This window comes from Neomonachus schauinslandi, chromosome 5 (assembly GCF_002201575.2).
Source record: "Neomonachus schauinslandi chromosome 5, ASM220157v2, whole genome shotgun sequence".
Classification (NCBI taxonomy): domain Eukaryota; kingdom Metazoa; phylum Chordata; class Mammalia; order Carnivora; family Phocidae; genus Neomonachus; species Neomonachus schauinslandi.
This window is the reverse complement of record NC_058407.1, coordinates 62,904,276-62,920,934: the sequence shown is the minus strand read 5'-3', so window position 1 is coordinate 62,920,934 and position 16,659 is coordinate 62,904,276. Positions and strand designations below refer to the sequence as shown.

Here is a 16,659-nt window from a genome sequence, read left to right as displayed (position 1 = left end):
AATAATCTAGAGCAAACGATATTCTTTCTTGAGTGCTCATATTAATAGTCTGGAAATGAAGATGTTTAACCTAAAGAACAATAGGCAGAATGTAAAAGCACAGAATAGGCAAAGCAGTGGGGGTGCCTGGGTGACTCAGTTGGTTAAGCATCTGGCTTCTGACTTTGGCTGGGGTCTTGGTCTTGGGGTCCTGGGATAGAGTCCTGTATCAGGCTCCCTGCTCAGTGAGGAGTCTTCCTCTCCCTCTGCCTTTCTTCCTGCTCATGCCCTCTCTCTCTCAAATAAATAAATAAAATCTTTAAAAAAAAAATAGGCAAAGCAATGCATATACATGAAAGAGCAAAATAGAAATTTTACTGCAACACTGAAATTTACTTTCAACATGCTTGTGTTTAATTTTACAGTCACTTGGGAATCTTCTTAAACCTGGAAACAAGACAAGAAAATTAATCTTATTACAAATTGCTCTTTTTTTTTTTTTTTTAAAGATTTTATTTATTTATTTGAGAGAGAGAATGAGACAGAGAGAGAGAACATGAGAGGGGGGAGGATCAGAGGGCAGAGGGTGAATTGCAGGAGGCTCAGTAGGAACAAGTCTGAGAGTTTAAAACTCCAGGGGTCCCAGTCAAAGGGATCTCTAGAAACTACCAGGTCCTCACAGTGAAGATTGGAGAAAAATTCCCTCATGTTTCTCTCAGGAGAAGGGGGAAAGTAACCATTTTGAAAAATACCAGACCATACTGTTCTTCCTAAGTTCTGCCCTCAAGATAAACTATTTTACCAAAGCCTAACCTATGGGGGTTTCATTAGGGCCTAACTTATTTGGAGGAAGGTAAATACCTCAACTCTAACCTTCTATGTGAGAGAAGAGAAATACCCAATTCCAGCTTCCTCTAGCCATCCTGTGCCACCAAAGGTGGGAGTGGGGGATATTGAGAAGCACTGGTGAAGTTCACAGACCAGATGCATATGCTCTTCAAAAGACTTGAGACCTTATCATAGGACTATACAATGTTTCCCCTTCTCCTATACCTTACACCACACCATTAAAGGCTTATTTGCCAGAGTTCATTTCACCTAGTACATCATGTCTGGATTTTAACAAAAATTACAAGCATACCAAAAGGCAGAAAATATAGTTTGAGGAGACTGAATAAGCATTAGAACCAGAATCAGATATGGTAGGGATGTTGCAATTATTATATTGGGAATTTAAAATGACTATGATTAATAGGCTCAGGACTTTGATGGAAAAAGTGAACAACATAAAGGAACAGATAATGTAAGCAGAGAGATGGATATTCTAAGAAACAAACAAAAAGAAATGCTAGAGATCAAAAACACTAACAAATGAAGAATGCCTTTGATGGCCTCATTATTAGACTGGCTATGGCTGAGAAAGAATCTCTGAGCTTGAGGATATGGTAATAGAAACTTCCAAAACTGAAAAGCAAAGAAAAAAAAAAAAAGGCTGAAGAAAACAAATATCCAAGAACTGCAGAAAATGGAATTATAAAATCTCAATTAAAACTACAAAATACAGAAAAAGTGTGAAAGACAAAAGAACAAGAGCTGTAAACAGAAAACAATAACAAATATGGTAGATATTAATCCAAATATATCAATAATCACCTTAAATGATAATGATCTAAATACACCAATTAAAAGTGATTATCAGAGTGTATCCAAAACCAAGACCTAAATATATGGAGGCAAAAACTGATAGAACTGCAAGGAGAAACAGGTGAATCCTCTGTTGTAGTTGGAGACTTTAACACTCTATAGGAAGTGGACAGATATAGCAGGCAGAAAATTATTAAGGATATAGTTGAACTCAACAGCACCATCAATCAACTGGATATAATTGACATCTCTGGACTACTTTATCCAACAATAGCAGGTTACAGGGGCGCCTGGGTGGCTCAGTCGGTTAAGCGTCTGCCTTCAACTCAGGTCATGATCCCGGGGTCCTGGGATTGAGTCCTGCATGGGGCTCCTTGCTCAGCAGGGAGCCTGTTTCTCCCTCTGCTTCTCTGTCTCTCTCTCTCTCTCTCTCTCATAAATAAATAAATAAAATCTCAGATAAAAATAAAATAAAATATCTTTAAAAAAAATAGCAGGTTACACATTCTTTTCAAGCTCACGTGACTATAGGTAGCCCTGGTGTATTGTAATCACCTGCTAATCACTGTAATCCCTGACTAAGAATGGTTGCAAATAAGGCCATTTATTGCTCACTTAACAAAAGCCCAGAGGCAGGTGTACTCAGGGTTGTTCTAGCAACTTGATGTGGATCAAGGGCAGGGTTTTATTTATTTTCCTTCTCTGTATTCCTGGTGTATTGTCATATTATCCTGTGGTTATCACCTCAGGATTACCAAAGAGTGCAGTAGCTCCAAGCATTAATTCCAGGCAGGAAGAGAAATTTTAGTTCCAGTCACCTCTGTTGGAAATAGGAAGAAGGGGAACTGAGCAGTAGGGGGAGGTATTGTTTATTTTAGTTTTGTTTTTGTTTTTGTTTTAGGAGATAAAGTAAATGAAGCAATATGCTATTGGCCCTGGATCTTTACACATATTTTTTCCTTCTGCCTGGCATCTATGATCTCCTAAACCCTTCCCACATATTGTATCTCAGTGCCTAGTTGTAGTACCTGGTACATGCTAAGTAGTCAGTAAATATTTTTGAAAGGAAAGCAGGCAGAGCAAAAGTAGAGTCAGTTCAACACAACTAATCTCTCTAAAACATATTGTCTAAAATCAGGGCAGGTGAGTAATGAGGCAATCACAATATAGAATGGTAAGTGCTAGGATACTGTTAATTACAAGGACTGTGGGAGCACATAGGAAGAGTTAGAGAAGACAGTTCAGAAGGAATAACTGATATCTAGAGGATGGTAGAAATAACTAAATCCAGGCGGAAAGAAAGTCTCTTGGTTTATACCACAAAGTAAAACAAATATAATCCTTTTTGAGGGAGGAAACCTTGAAGAGATTCTAGTGGGGAAAAAAAGGGGAGGATGGCAAATAGTAATTGATCATATAGTGCCCATTATTACTAATTTAAGATGTCTTAAAACTGCATATTTTCTGTTTCTATTTTTAGTGAAAAAATAGCAAAAATCCAAGACTTCAGTTCTCCTATTTCCTATAATGTCTTAATTTTTTCACTGTTTTTACCATCTCCTACTCTGAAAGCTTTCAGGCATCTAACTATACAAGTTGGAAACTCCTAATACATATTTTGTATGTAGTAGCACATGAAAACATTTTGACAAGCACAATGGAAAGGTTGCCAGATTAAATACAGGATGCCTGGTTAAATTAAAATTGAATAAACAAATAAGTTTTTAGTATAAGTATAAAATTGCATGGACCATACTTATACTAAATCACTTCTGTTTTTTTAAAAAATTTATTTATTTGAGAGAGCACGTGCACATGTGCATGAGTTGGGGGAGGGGCAGAGGGACAAGCAGACTCCCTGCCAAGCGGGGACCCCAACATGGGGATCCCAGGACCCTGAAATCATGACCTGAGCTGAAGTTAGACACTTAACTGACTGAGCCACCCAGGCACCCCTAAATCATTTTTATCTGCAATTCAGATTTACCTGGGTGTCCTATATTTTTATTTGCTAAATCTGGAAACCCTAACAATAGATACCAGATTTCAAAGAGGAGTGCTTAACTGGGATTTACAAAGTAACTGACTCTTTTTTTTTAAGATTTTATTTATTGGGGCGCCTGGGTGGCTCAGTTGGTTAAGCGACTGCCTTCGGCTCAGGTCATGATCCTGGAGTCCCGGGATCGAGTCCCGCATCGGGCTCCCTGCTCGGCAGGGAGTCTGCTTCTCCCTCTGACCCTCCTCCCTCTCATGCTCTCTGTCTCTCATTCTCTCTGTCTCAAATAAATAAATAAAATCTTTAAAAAAAAAAAAAGATTTTATTTATTTATTTGACAGAGAGAGAGATAGAGAAAGTACAAGTGGGGAAGAGAGGGAGAAGCAGGCTCCCTGCAAGCAGGGAGCCCAATGCGGGGCTCGATCCCAGGACCCTGGGATCATGACCTGAGTCGAAGGCAGTTGCTTAACGGACTGATCCACCCAGGCGCCCCCAAAGTAATTGACTCTTAATCTTTTAACTCATTCTCAGAGTATGAAATGGTCAAGGAGAAGATTTTGAGAGCACTCCTATCCTTTCTCTACTCTAAGAATTTACCACAGGCCCCTGCATTTTGGAGGCCCATAAAATGGGGCCTGATTCAATCCCTAAAAAAGGCTAAGACAGTGATTGATTGGCTAGCTGCACTAATAGTAGAAGCAAAGAAGAGGCGGCTGCTGCATTGGGATAAGCTTTCGACCTCAGAGTTTACCGGGACAAAGTAAGCTCCACTGTTTCCTGTAGACTAGATGTGGGCCATATATACATCTACCCAAGAAAGATGGCATAGGGTTGTCATGGATTTTGTCCAGGAGGGCTGCATAAATATGCAAACACATCTCAGCAGACTCAGCAGAGAAAAGCTGGAGGTATCACAAATGTCAACAACCAGATGGAATAGAAAAAAAATATATATATGTATGTATGTATGTATGTATTTATTTATTTATTTTAGAGAGAGAGTGCAACTGGGGGAGGAGGAGAGGGAAGGGAGAAAGAAGCATGGAGCCTGATGTGGGGCTCGATCTCACAACTCTGAGATCATGACCTGAACTGAAATCAAGAGTCAGATGCTTGACTGAGCCACCCAGATGCCCCAGAATAGAAATATATTTGACAATATCAAGAAATCTGCAGATAAGAGATCTCCAGTGATGGCAATCTCCAAGGAACTGACCAAAGTACCTCATGAAAGAGTCAGCTTTAGAAATCTGCAACATTCAGGAAGCACTGATGTTAGAAAACACAACAGTAATAGTCAATAAGAACTTTCCATTTCTCTCTCTTCTCCAGAGCTCTAATCCCTAAAGGGTCCCATAGTAGCAAGCTAGAAAAGTAGGAACAGAAGCAGTAGGCCAGAAAAAAGAAGCTGTTCATAATCCTCCTTCTCTGACTATAAGTTTTAATAGTCTTAGCTGGAAGATAGAAGCCTCAACTTTAAAACAAAACAAAGGTTTACTTATACATGGTTCTGGACATTTTACTAACCAGATAAACATATTACTGTGAAGTTGTCAGAAATGTCACAGAACCACCTAGGTTTTCATCCAGAGGTAGGGCAAGAACTAGCCCTGCTGAATAAATATAGAGATGAAACGTCACTTTGGAAAATAGCTTGGCAATTTCTTACAAAAGTTAAACATAACACTTATCTAACCCATCAATCTCACTCCTGGGTGTTTATCTAAGAGAAGTGAAAACTTACATTCACCCCAAAACCTGTTTATATGGTGCCTGGCTGGCTCAGTCAGTTAAGCATCTGCCTTCGGCTCAGGTCACGATCTCAGGGTCCTGGGATCAAGCCCCACATTAGGCTCCCTGCTCATCAGGGAGCCTGCTTCTCCCTCTCCCTGTGCCTGCCGCTCCCCCTGCTTGTGCTCTCTCCCTCGCTTGCTCTCTCTCTCTCAAATAAATAAATAAAATCTTAAAAAAAAAAAACCTGGAATTTTTATAGCAGTTTTATTTATAATTGTCCAACCCTGAAAACAACTCAAATGTCTTTCACTTGGTAAATGGATGAAAATATGTGGTACAGCCATACAATGGAATAATACCAATCACTAAATAAAAAGGAATGAATTAGTGATACATATATAGCTGAATCTCATAGGAGTTATGCTAAGTGAAAAAAGCCAGATTCGAAAGGTTACATACTGTATACTTCTATTTATATGGCATCTGGAAAAGATAATGTCTAACTTCACACCAAGCACCTGCTTTTGGTCACTCCCTGGTGCTATAAGATAAGGTCAAGTTAGGGAAACAGAAGGTATATGACCAAAGGCCCCATTACCAAAGTGCTCCCATCCCTTTACTTACTGTGATTTAATGGATGCAAGAGATTTTCTGAAGATAGACTGAACATCTAACTGGAGTAGCATAGGAATATCTGGGTACCCACCCAGCTGAGCCCAGAGCGAATTTATTGATGTCTTCTCTGTTATTGGGTAGCTTGAAGTTGACAGATCAGCATTCCAGATAGCTCCCATTTGGTCTTCTTGTCTAGAGAATCAGAGACACTAATTGAAAGTGCCAAACTCTCCTGAACTCCATATCCAATTAAAATGTATGAATCTTATTTTCCCCTTTGCTCTTCCCCACTATCTTGTCCTATAATGTCCTCTCTGGCACTGAAGAACATTAGCTATGCCCCCTTTGACTGAGAGATGGATTAAAATAGCAGAATTTGGGCGCCTGGGTGGCTCAGTTGGTTAGGCAACTGCCTTCGGCTCGGGTCGTGATCCTGGAGTCCTGGGATCGAGTCCCGCATCGGGCTCCCTGCTCAGCGGGGAGCCTGCTTCTCCCTCTGACCCTCCCCCTCTCATGTACTCTCTCTCATTCTCGTTCTCTCAAATAAATAAATAAATCTTTAAAAAAAAGTAGCAGAATTTGCTGAAAAAATTTTTTTTCTTCCCTGAAAGCTGCATTTTCATGACTTCACCTAGTAATCTATTTTAAAACTATCTTCTTAGCTTCATGGAATATATAGACCATATCCAGACTGTTTTTTTCCCCAGAAATGTTCTTTTCCCCTTCCTTCCCAAAGCTCCTACCTTCTTTTTTTTAAAAAAGGAAAAAAGTAACGTTTCTAAGTTTCTTCATTCTGTTAAAATAACTTGTTTCATGGTAGGGAAAATCAGTTCCATTTTTTTTTTTACAAGACCAGGTTTATTTTTTAATTAATTTTTTTGAAGTTGAACTAATTTATTAAGTGAGCAAAAGTAAAACAATTCAAATTCAAATAGAATATAACATATTAATAAATGTTCCACAAATCTATAAATGTATGTCCTCATATGATTAATGAAATTAATCTTTCATCTGGAAAAATCTATTGACACTAGTTATGATTCAGTTAGATATAAGTTCAAAAGTATGATAAAAGAATTCTAACACTTTATTCAAAAAGTTCTGCCTGGTCCAACCATTTATTTGAAGTCTTTAGCATTCACAATTAATGACATGGAAAAATAGATACCTAGGTGAATCTTTGGGGTAAGCCCATGCATGTGAGATGAGGCACCCAAGACACATTATAAGAGATCAGTTTATCTCCCTCCAGGACCATAATTGTCATGTCACCTGTAGGAACAAGAGAGCCCCTGTCTTGGGAATGTTACAAAGGGGAGCCACTAAAGGGAAAACTGGACTTACATCATTCCTGGAAAAGAGCAGACAAGGAGCAGACCAGCATCATTTTTTTTTTTTTAAAGGAACTCAAAATTAGATGTTAAATATTTACGTAGAAATATACATAAATAAGCTTCTTGTTAAATTGACTAAGAAAATCTATGCTACCTTAGACTCTCTACTGCACCATATCATAATTGTGGGGAAGGGGAAACTCTTGGGCAGGAAAAAACCAGTATTAGGTCCAACATATCATCCAAAGAAGGTTTAATGTCAGTCTTTTTCAAGCACATACCGAAATTTCTTCAATGTGTCAGACTTTCCATCGTCTTCTATTAGCAGCTGTTGGACAAATTTGGTAGAGGCAGGTATCTGCTTTTTATCGATGATCAAAGGGATAGGTTGACTAAGATTCAATTTATACATCCCTTGAAGCTAAAAATAAATAAATCAGAAAAGGAAACCATGGGGGAAAAAAGGTCAGAGTCTTTAGGAAGATCTGAGCTGGCCCTAGCTAAACTATGACTCTATTTTCCATGTACTTGCAAACCCTTTTTCTCCATCCTCTTTCTCTCTTCCTCCAATCACACTTCCACTTCCAACGCACAATTTCAGAGGTGCCACTATGTTATATAAAAACATTGGTCCTGGGGAGCCTCGGTGGCACAGTCGGTTAAGCATCTGACTCTTGGTTTTGGCTCAGGTCATGTTCTCAGTGTTGTGGGATCAAGCCCCGGGTAGGGCCCCGCACTCAGCGTGGAGTCTGCTTAAGATGTGGAGTCTGCTTAAGACACCCTCTCCCTCTGCCCCTCTCCCCCACACTCTCCTGCTTGCTCGCTCTCTCTCAAATAAATAAATAAATCTTTAAAAAACAAACAAACAGAAAAACCCATTGGTCTTGCATAAGCTGTAGTTCTAGTCCTCTCATTTCCTAGCTGTGTGACTTTGGGTTAGTTGCTAATTTTATCTGCACCTTTCTCCTCATTTCTTTTTTTTTATATAAAGATTTTATTTATTTAATAGAGAGAGACACAGCAAGAGAGGGAACACAAGCAGGGGGAGTGGGAGAGAGAGAAGCAGGCTTCCCGCTGAGCAGAGAGCCCGATGTGGGGCTCCATTCCAGGACCCTGGGATCATGACCCGAGCCGAAGGCAGATGCCCAACGACTGAGCCACCCAGGCGCCCCTCTCCTCATTTCTAAAACAAGGATAATAACACATGGTTGTTGTGAGTGTTGGATAAGATAATATATATGGAAGCACCTCATAAATTGTGAAGCACTATGCAAATCTAATGATAGCTAACACTTACTGAATACATGCTGAATGTTACATGCTTTTTATATATTAATTCATTTGGTATTTACAACAATCTTAAGAGGTGGGTACTGTTATTATCCTCATCTTACATTTGGAGATCTGAAGCTCAGAAAATTTAGACCTTGCCCAAGGTCTCTTAGCTAATATGTGGCAAAGCTGATTTGAACCCACACAGTCTGGTAGGAGAACCAACCTCTTGACCAGTGTAAGGTATTTATTTATTTCTACCCTCTTCTCCCTTTTGCTTTTTCCTCTCCCTTCTTATGCCTTGATAACCACTTCATCATCTAGATTGTGGATCCCCTGAGCCCAGACCCTTATTCATCCTCTGAAATGTCCTAGATATGAGATTCCTGTTAGTTCATGACACTGCCAGCTCAGCTTGCTTTATTCCACATACATTGGCCATATTTTCCAAACCAAAACCTCAAAAATATCCTTTTTTTTGGTCAAAGAGCTTTAATATTTGAAATATAACTGTTGTGGAAAATTCAGAATATGTCTGATTTGGATCAGCTATGATAAATCTCTTTGTACCTTCTAAAGCTTCAAGTAATTTTATAAATTAATTTAGTGAAAGAAAAGGATATATAGATGTAAAATATTCCTAGAACACCAAGAATGTTCTAGAACTCCATGCTGGAGCATGTAATGGGAGCATGTAATCCCAGAGCAAAGAACTCTAATCTCAGCTTTATAAGTTTTTGGAAGGTCACTCTCACTCCCAAAAGCATACTAATGGTTATCTCAGACAAGCTCTGGGACATAATGAGTGGATGTCAGAGTTTAACAGGATCTTCCATGCCTGGTGCTATGTAAGCAAGTTAAATAAACTTTTAACTCCTTTATTGTAAACTCATTCTATTAAATTTTGCTTTCTGATGGTTTGTTTTTTTAAGATTTTTATTTATTTATTTGACAGAGAGAGAGAGACAGCGAGAGAGGGAACACAAGCAGGGAGAGTGCGAGAGGGAGAAGCAGGCTTCCCACTGAGCAGTGAGCCTGATGCGGGGCTCAATCCCAGGACCCTGGGATTATGACCTGAGCCAAAGGCAGACACTTAACGACTGAGCCACCCAGGCGCCCCGGGTTTTCTGGGTTTTTTTGTTTTTTTTTTTTAAGATTTTATTTCTTTTTTTTTTTTTTTTTAAAGATTTTATTTATTTATTTGACAGAGAGAGACATAGCGAGAGAGGGAACACAAGCAGGGGGAGTAGGAGAGGGAGAAGCAGGCTTCCCCGCGGTGCAGGGAGCCCGATGTGGGGCTCGATCCCAGGACCCTGGGATCACGACCTGAGCCGAAGGCAGACACTTAATGACTGAGCCACCCAGGCGCCCTAAGATTTTATTTCTTAGTAATCGCCAGACCCAACATGGGGCTTGAACCCACAACCCTAAGATCAAGAGTCGCATCCTCCACTGCCTGAGACAGCCAGGTACCCCACTTTCTGATAGTTTTGAGGAGAGAAGTAACCATCATGAATCAGTTGGAGAGTGGTGACTTCAAGAGGTTTCATATCTAGAGGCTGGTAGATGCGAGTTGACTAGGAAGGAGTTGAGCATTTATGGAAGTCTCCCCTATTCTAATCTTTTCCCATCCCAGCCAGTATCCCTGTTGTCAAGTTAGGAGTTTTCACTGAGGTCATGGTGTACTGGCTTGAATGGTGAACTCCTCAAAAGATATGTTTCCCAGAATCTATGAATATGGTCTTATTTGGGGAAAGGGTCTTTATAGATGTAGTTAAGGATCTCAAGATGAGATCATCCTGGATTAACCAGGTGAGTCCTATATCCAATGACATATAGCTTTATAAGAGACAGAAGAGAAGACATAAGACACATGGGGAAGAAGGCCAGGGGAAGGACAGAGGCAAAGGTCAGAGTTATGCAGCTACAAGCCAAGGAATGCCAAGGATTGTCGGCAGCTACCAGAGTCCAGGAGAGAGGCATGAAACAAATTTCTCCTTCAGAGCTTCCAGGAGGAAACAACCCTGCCAACACCTTGATTTCATGAACAGGCCTCCAGAACTGCAAGAGAATATATTTGTGTTGTCTTAAGCCATCAGGTTTGTGGTAATTTGTTATAGCAGCCCTAGGAGACTAATAAAAATGGTAGCTCCAGGTAAATGTTATTTTCCAAGCTTACCACTTTAATTTTTCTTACAACACACTGGGGAGGGACAATAGAAAACAAGTTACCTGGCTAAATAAGAACATCATTTTCCCCAGGCACTGATTCCATTTCTGCTCTAAAGACTTCTGCTTGTTGGTCCAGACCTGCATCATCTTTTTCTGGTAGTCATCAATTCTGCTCAGCATTATGAAGAGGTTCTGGGTCTCATAACCTTTCCCAGTGTTTTGGATGGCTTGTAATCGTCTGATTATGTTGTTTCTTGAAAAAAATTAACAAGAATGAGATTGATATAACGACTGACCCTAACTCAGCAAACCTGGGCCTACTTACTTTCAGTTCTCATCCTTAGCAAGTAGAGTGGGATGTGATAGGGGTGGGAAGCTTGCTTAATGAGGCCTTAATTTAGTTTCTTATATGACTAAACTTTCAAAAATCTTTATGACTGTCAAGTTTTCATTAATGTTAGAGTTTTTTAGTGTTATAATAGTGTTGCTTATTATTTTAATAGTTTTATATTTTAATAGATTTATTGATATAAGTCTATTTAATATATACTTTAATATTAAAATTTTGGTATTGATATGTATAAGACATATAGAAAGCACTTAATACAATTGTGAAAAAGGCATTGTCCTTGCCTTCAAAGCACTTACAAGCCAGAATAGGAGACTAATAAATTAACTATGTTAAAGAAAATGAAATAAATGCTAGATAGAAATTAAATTAAATAGAAAAGAAATTAAACATGCTGTTGGAGCAAAAAAGAGCATAATTCATACTAACAAGAGGAAGAAAGAAGGCCTCATAGGAAGATGTTGCATAGGATCTTGAGGAACAATCATAAACATATACTCTCTCTCTTTACAATAATATATACCACCACGTTTAAGCCTTCTGAACAGATAGTGTTTTGCCATCTCTGTTCTACAGAAGAGGAAAAGGAATATGAGCAAAGTTAAGTAATTTTCTGAAGTTACATAATTAATAAATATCAGATTTTGAAGCAAACCCAAATCTTCTCTATTTCTGCAATACCAGCATTTCTCAAAATCTGGACCCTGATCACCTGGACTGAATCATCTGGGCAGGGGTGATGGGGTGGTGATGGTGCTTACTGAAAATGTGGATTCCAGTGAAAGTACAACTTTCTCAGAAAGAAGAATATAAATCTCAGTGGCTAACAACAAAATTTTACTTGTTGCTCATACTACAAATCCATCATGGTTCATCAGGGAGTGAGCTTCATTGTATACTCTGAAGGACACAGGCTATCTGAACAGCCATCACCTTGAACAATGTGGGTTATGTCAGAGGAAAAGGAGACTCTGGAGGGTCTCAAACTAACAATGACAAGCTCAGTGCAGAAATGACATATATCAATTCTGCTTACATTTCATTGAAAAGTCCTGGCAAATAGCACTAATGACTATCACAAAGATTCCACATCATAATAATAAAACTACAATGAATAATAAAAAATAGAAATGACTCATCTCTATGCAATCAACAAAAAATAATGGAAAGTCTATATATGGACCTAAATGATACAAGAATTATGATGAAGGTACATTCAAACCATAGGGGAAAAGGTAGATTATTTTGTAAGTAGTGATGGGGTAACTGGGTAGCCATGTGGAAAAAAGTCACATCCATATCTCTCAACAGGAAGTTGTGAATCAGAGACTTAAATGTAAAACAAAAAAACCAATAACCAACCATAAAAGTACCAAAAGAAACCTAGAAAGAATTTTTTATATTTCTCAGAGTGGAGAGAGCCTTTCTAAATAAGGTACAAAATATTATTAAAAATAATGAACCTGGGGAGCTTAGCTGGCTCGTTGGTAGAGTATGTGACTCTCAGTCTCAGGACTGTGAGTTTAAGCCCCACATTGGGCATGGAACCCACTTAAAAAAATTAACAAACCCCAAAACAAATAATCTCATTAAAAAATGGGCAGAAGATATGAATAGACATTTTTCCAAAGACCTCCAAATGGCTAACAGACACAGGACAAGATGCTCAACATCACTCATCATCAGGGAAATACAAATCAAAACTACAATTAGTTATCATCTTCACCCGCCAGAATGGCTAAAATGAACAATTCAGGAAACAATAGATGCTAGTGAGGATGCGGAGAAAGGGAAACCTTCTTGCACTCTTCGTGGGAATGCAAACTGTTGCAGCCACTCTGGAAAACAGTATAGAAGTTCCTCAAAAAGTTTAGAACTACCCTACAACCCAGCAATTGCACTACTAGGCACTTACTCAAAGGATACAAAAAATAGCGATTCAAAGGGGCACATGCCATGTTTATTGCAGCATTATCACAATAGCCAAATTATGGAAAGAGCCCAAATGTCCATCAACTGATGAATGGATAAAGAAGCTGTGGGGTGTGTGTGTGTGTGTGTGTGTGTGTGTAATGGAATATTATCCAGCCATCAAAAAGGATGAAATCTGGTCATTTGCAACTATGTGGATGGAACTAGAGTGTGTTATGCTAAGCAAAATAAGTCAGGCAGAGAAAGACAAATACCATAAGATTTTACTCATATGCGGAATTTAAGAAACAAAACAGATGAACATAGGGGAAGGGAAGAAAAAATAAGATACAGAGAGGGAGGCAAATCATAAGAGACACTTAAATATAGGGAATAAACTGAGGGGAGTTGGGTGGGGAGCATGGGGTAATTGGGTGATGGGCATTAATGAGAGCACTTGATATAATGAGCACTGGGTGTTGTATGCAACTGATGAATGCCTAAATTCTACCCTTAAACTAATACTACACTATATGTGAACTAACTTGAATTTAAATAAAATTTTGAAAGAATGAATAATTAATAAATAAATAAATGTCTTGATTATATCTTGAGTAAGTCTGTTTTTGTACCTTGTTCTAATCCTTAGTTCCCAAATTAATTCAGTCCTCAAAAATGTAAATTTCATGAGAACCCTAGTACAGTACTTGCCACATTCAATAAATGTTTGTTGAATAAATGATATAAGTTGTTCTTATAATTAATGATATATAAATAATAATAAATAATACTAATGATAACCTTTCCTAGTATAGGTTTTCGTTTGGCATCTTACAATTATAGGTAAAAGATATCCCCCAAATAATAGGTTGGTAACCTCAAACATAAGTGCTAAGGGTAGCAGGACAATTGTCACTTTCCCTATTTCTGCAATTTTTAAAAATCAAGACCAGGACCTATTTCCTCCATGTCAGTTCAGCAGCGAAGTTGCCATGGCAACACCTTGTATATAACCTGCCATCTCCCATTTTAAGAATCATACATCTTGTGGTGAACCCAAGAAGATGAAAGAAATTTAGAATACTTAGAAATTTTTCAAAAACTAATTATGTACTATACAGTGACTAACTGAACATAATAAAAAAAGAAAAAAGAAACAGCTTAAAAAAAGAATACTTAGAAGTTTAGAATAATTGGAGGGTGCCTGGGTGGCTCAGTTGGTTAAGTGACTGCCTTCGGCTCAGGTCATGATCCTGGAGTCCCTGGATCAAGTCCCACATCAGGCTCCCTGCTCGGCAGGGAGTCTGCTTCTCCCTCTGACCCTCCCCCCTCTCATGCTCTCTCTCTCTCTCTATCTCATTCTCTCTCAAATAAATAAATAAAATCTTAAAAAAAAAAGTTTAGAATAATTGGAAGCAAGCTTTTAAAGTTGATATTTTGGAGATCAACCATGATCCACAAAATATATCTTAGCTAGAGATATAAATGGATGAAATAGATCATGTTATATGACATTTTTTATTTCTGAAGAAGTTTATCTCCTTTTGGTATTTTAAATAGGCTTCTTACCACAGACCTTCTATAAGATAATATTCTAGAACATCTAATATGACAGATATGTATATACTTATGGGACAATGAAGAGAGGATATTTGAAATCAGGACTAAACCAGAAAACTGGACATTCAATATTTACATCTACCTTGCACGCTGGATCAGCCTGTAAGCAATGTACTTGCGGAATAGGTATCCCAGCCGAACTGTGTCCATATGAAGTGTCTCAATTATGAGATTCCTAGCTGTTGTGTGTAGCTGTGAAGGCAGTCCAGAAGATTTTGTGGCCTGATTTAAGAGTATCAGGTTCTTTCTCTGAGCTTCCACATCAACAAAATACCTCTGCTCTTTGAGCTCTTGGGGAGAGGAAGGGGACACCATCATCTTAGGTTTCTTGGTAACTGAATCTGAAGTCAGTATCCAGGACTTATCTATAGGGGGGAACTGGGTTTTCTGGTCCCATTCAGAAGATGAAATTTGTGATGTTTTGGGTAGTTTAGTAGTAAGAGGCTTCATGAGAGGGGGAAGGGCCCTCCCACCAGTGTAAGGGGTTTGTGATACTGGTGTCCTGTAATCGGTGAGATAGGACTGAAATGTTCTAAATTGTTCCATGGCAATAGGATCATGGCGTGTCTGGATTTCTTCAGAAGTGTCAGAGACCTCTGATATTTGGAAGTCCTTTGCAGTAAAAGGGACTGATTTAGATTTCAGAGAAGAAATAATTGCCAATCTTTCCTTACTTTTCTTAGATATAGAAGAGTACATATCTTTCTGGGGCTTCCCAGGGGTTGGGGAGGTCCGTAGTGTTGGAGGATGCCCAGGGGTGGGAGGGATCCACAGTGGGGAAGCGTGATGCTGCCCAAAAGTAGAAGGAACTTGTAGATAGAGAGATTGCTCATAGGTAGGAGGGGGCTGGAATGCCTGGGGCTGCTCAGAGAGTGTTAAGGGTCTAGGTTCCAGGATAGAAGAGGTCCCAGAAACCAAGGGCTTCCTAGGGGAAAGAGGAGCCAAGAGACTGGGAATCTGTGCAGAGGACAGTGGGACTCCAGATATAAGGGGCTGCCTGGGGGCAAGGGGGGCCTCTGATATCAGAGGTAGCTGAGGGGTCCAAGAGTCTCTTAAGAACTTTCTAGAACTAAGAAGGGTCTCCAGTGCAAGCTTCCCAGGGGATAGAAGGACCTCTGGTGCTACAAACTGAACAGAGGTGGATTGACCTTCAGAAACCAGGGTCTGTTTAGAGGAAGGAAAAGTCTGTGGTGCCAAGAGCTTCCCAGGGTCAGAAAGAATTCTCATTCCTAGCAATTTCCCAGGGTCTTGGGAAAGAGAAGACCCTGATATCTGCAAAGGAGTAGAAGAGACCTCAAATACAGAGGACTTCTCAGCAATAGGAGCAGATGCTGGGGCTTGCCTAGGGCTTGATGTAATGGATTTCCCAGGGAGGACAGAAGCCTTCAATCTTTGAAATGATCTAAGACTGGAAGGGGCCAATGTGGGGAACTGCTTAGAAATGTGAGGAGCACCTATAATGGATTTATCAGTAACAGGAATGATCCCAACTTTCAGGGGGGTACGTTCTAGAGGAGGATGGGCCCCAAGTGGTGAGGGCTGTTCACTTGATTGTTGGTCCTCCTCAGACATGAGAGTAATACCCATGGGATGGGATTGTCCTGGGATTAAGGGGGCTCCCAAAGTTTGTACTTGTTCAAGGGGAGATTCTATAGAATGGAATTTATCTGAGGTGAGAGGGACTCCAAATTTCCAGAAGTGTTCTGGAGAGAAAGAAACCCCTAATGCTTGAGCCTGTTCTAAGGAGAGAGGGGCACCTAAAGCTTGGGTCTGTTCAGGGGTAAGAGTGACAGCTGACAACCAGGCACTTTCTGGAGTAATAGGAACCCCCAATTCCCAGGCCTGTGCAACAGTGAGAGGAGACCCCCGTGCCTGAACTTTCCCAGGGGTGAGTGTGAAACCCAAGCTCTGGCATTTCTCAGGGGTGAGGGTGACCACCAATGCTTTGAACTGCTCAGGGGTAAGAGGGATGCCATGTGCCTGGATCTGCTCAGGGGTGAGAGTGATCCCTAGTGCCTGAGCCTGCTGAGGGG

The 16,659-nt window shown here is 39.7% G+C and overlaps 1 protein-coding gene across 1 annotated transcript in view; it reads right to left on the bottom strand.

Annotated features, from left to right (window-relative positions):
- Positions 1–404: 404 nt before the first annotated feature.
- FAM186A (family with sequence similarity 186 member A) overlaps positions 405–16,659 on the bottom strand; it is a 74,167-nt gene continuing 57,912 nt past the window's right edge. Inside the window, 6 exon segments of the mRNA XM_044915203.1 lie at positions 405–426; positions 5,978–6,160; positions 6,379–6,381; positions 7,584–7,723; positions 10,807–10,999; positions 14,709–16,659. The exon segment at positions 14,709–16,659 is cut by the window's right edge and continues 12 nt beyond it. Coding sequence (XP_044771138.1) covers positions 405–426; positions 5,978–6,160; positions 6,379–6,381; positions 7,584–7,723; positions 10,807–10,999; positions 14,709–16,659 — 2,492 coding nt within the window.